This window comes from Aureococcus anophagefferens (genome assembly GCF_000186865.1).
Source record: "Aureococcus anophagefferens unplaced genomic scaffold AURANscaffold_908, whole genome shotgun sequence".
Taxonomy (NCBI): domain Eukaryota; class Pelagophyceae; order Pelagomonadales; family Pelagomonadaceae; genus Aureococcus; species Aureococcus anophagefferens.
In genome coordinates this window covers 2,545-3,963 of record NW_008706148.1, presented here as the reverse complement: position 1 = coordinate 3,963, position 1,419 = coordinate 2,545, and the positions used below count along the sequence as shown (strand labels likewise).

Genomic DNA, 1,419 nt, shown 5'->3' with positions numbered 1-1,419 from the left:
TTTTGAGTCGAATGGTCCGTGATGAAATGCCTGGATCGCAATAAGACCTCGTGTAAGACCTAATCATAAAAGATCGAGGGTACGCACTGAACAGCTTCGACCCGGGTTCCCGCGATGAGGCTCGTGCTCCATCCATGGCATAGGACCAGACTTCCTATCCGTGGAGCGGGCTACTTCGTAGTGCATGATGCCCGCAGACAAGGAGAAGCTCTTAAACGTAGGGTTAGGTTCCCAAGACCGATTGCCGATTTTCAATGATGTGAGTGGAATCGTGTTGTGACGAACCATCGAATGACAACCTCTTTCAAACTGTAGCTTGGTGATTGGAGACACGGGCACGAGGAGAATGAGGATGCTACGATGCGACTTCCATGTTGAGCCCGTTGCCGCAGCCATGCTGGGAGAAGACTTTTCTGGTGCTCCTTCCATCAACGCTTCCTTTGGTACAATATTAGGTCATAAGATGAGTTTTGAAACACGGCGATAAAGATACTGCTCTCGGACTCTGATGAAGCCAGTTCCGGTAGCTGGGACCAAATGCCAAAGGATTGTAAGGCCCTTCAACTAAAACACTAAGTAGATATTACCTCCGATCTCCCCTGGTAGCCTAGGGACACTAGCGCGGACTCTCAGCCTGGATAACACCAAGGCGGCCTTCGCTAGATGCGAGATAAGAAAAGGGGGAAAGATACGGCGACGCGTATCTGTAGGGTAAAGATATAATGAGATGAATAGGACGGATACATGCACTGCAATGCCAGCTTCAAACTAAGCTAAGAGTAGATATTGAAGGCGGAAATCCCGCCACATCACCCTCGGACGGCAGGGCGGCCCCATTAGGCTGCCTCCCTGTGACGGTCTCGGAGTTTACTATCTCGCTAATTTACGTCCGGGTGGGAGGACGCCGGGGGAATCGGAGGTGCTTTAGCCACCAAAAAGCCTGGTCTAGCGGAGGAGGGTCAGAAGCGACGGGAGGAATCGGGGGTCCCGCCGCAGGGACTCAGGAACCGGAAAAGCGCCACCTCAGAGGGCAGGGAAGGTCACACGTGTGCCTTGCACAACCCCCACTCTGGCGGCGCTCATGGCGGACGCCCCTAGTTTCGACTCATCTGAGGAGAGAACAGTTGGTCGGAGACTCTGTTTTCTGTGGGCTGCGGAAATAATCCGAGATGAACGTGGGGTGTCTTAGACAAAGTTAATCCGGCTTTGTCACTTGAAGTAGATGGTGCATCATCAGTCGATATGTGTGTAGGTTTGTTATTTTGACATTTTTCTTCATCCAATCTAGGTATATGAGATAAATGGACACAAACACTGTAACGCTCACCTTAAAACTTGTGCACGAAGGCTCTGGATCTCAATTCTTTGAGTGCCTATTACTCTCGAGTTCTCATCCAACTGACTTGCCATCTGGAAGGA

General features: G+C 50.9%; 1 protein-coding gene across 1 annotated transcript in view; it reads right to left on the bottom strand.

Moving 5' to 3' along the window:
* Positions 1 to 1,023: 1,023 nt before the first annotated feature.
* AURANDRAFT_69089 (hypothetical protein) overlaps positions 1,024 to 1,419 on the bottom strand; it is a gene marked incomplete at both ends in the record, with an annotated part of 2,881 nt that continues 2,485 nt past the window's right edge. The window contains one exon of the mRNA XM_009044838.1: positions 1,024 to 1,109. Within this exon, the coding sequence (XP_009043086.1) occupies positions 1,024 to 1,109 (86 nt within the window). The remainder of the gene's footprint in view (positions 1,110 to 1,419) is intronic.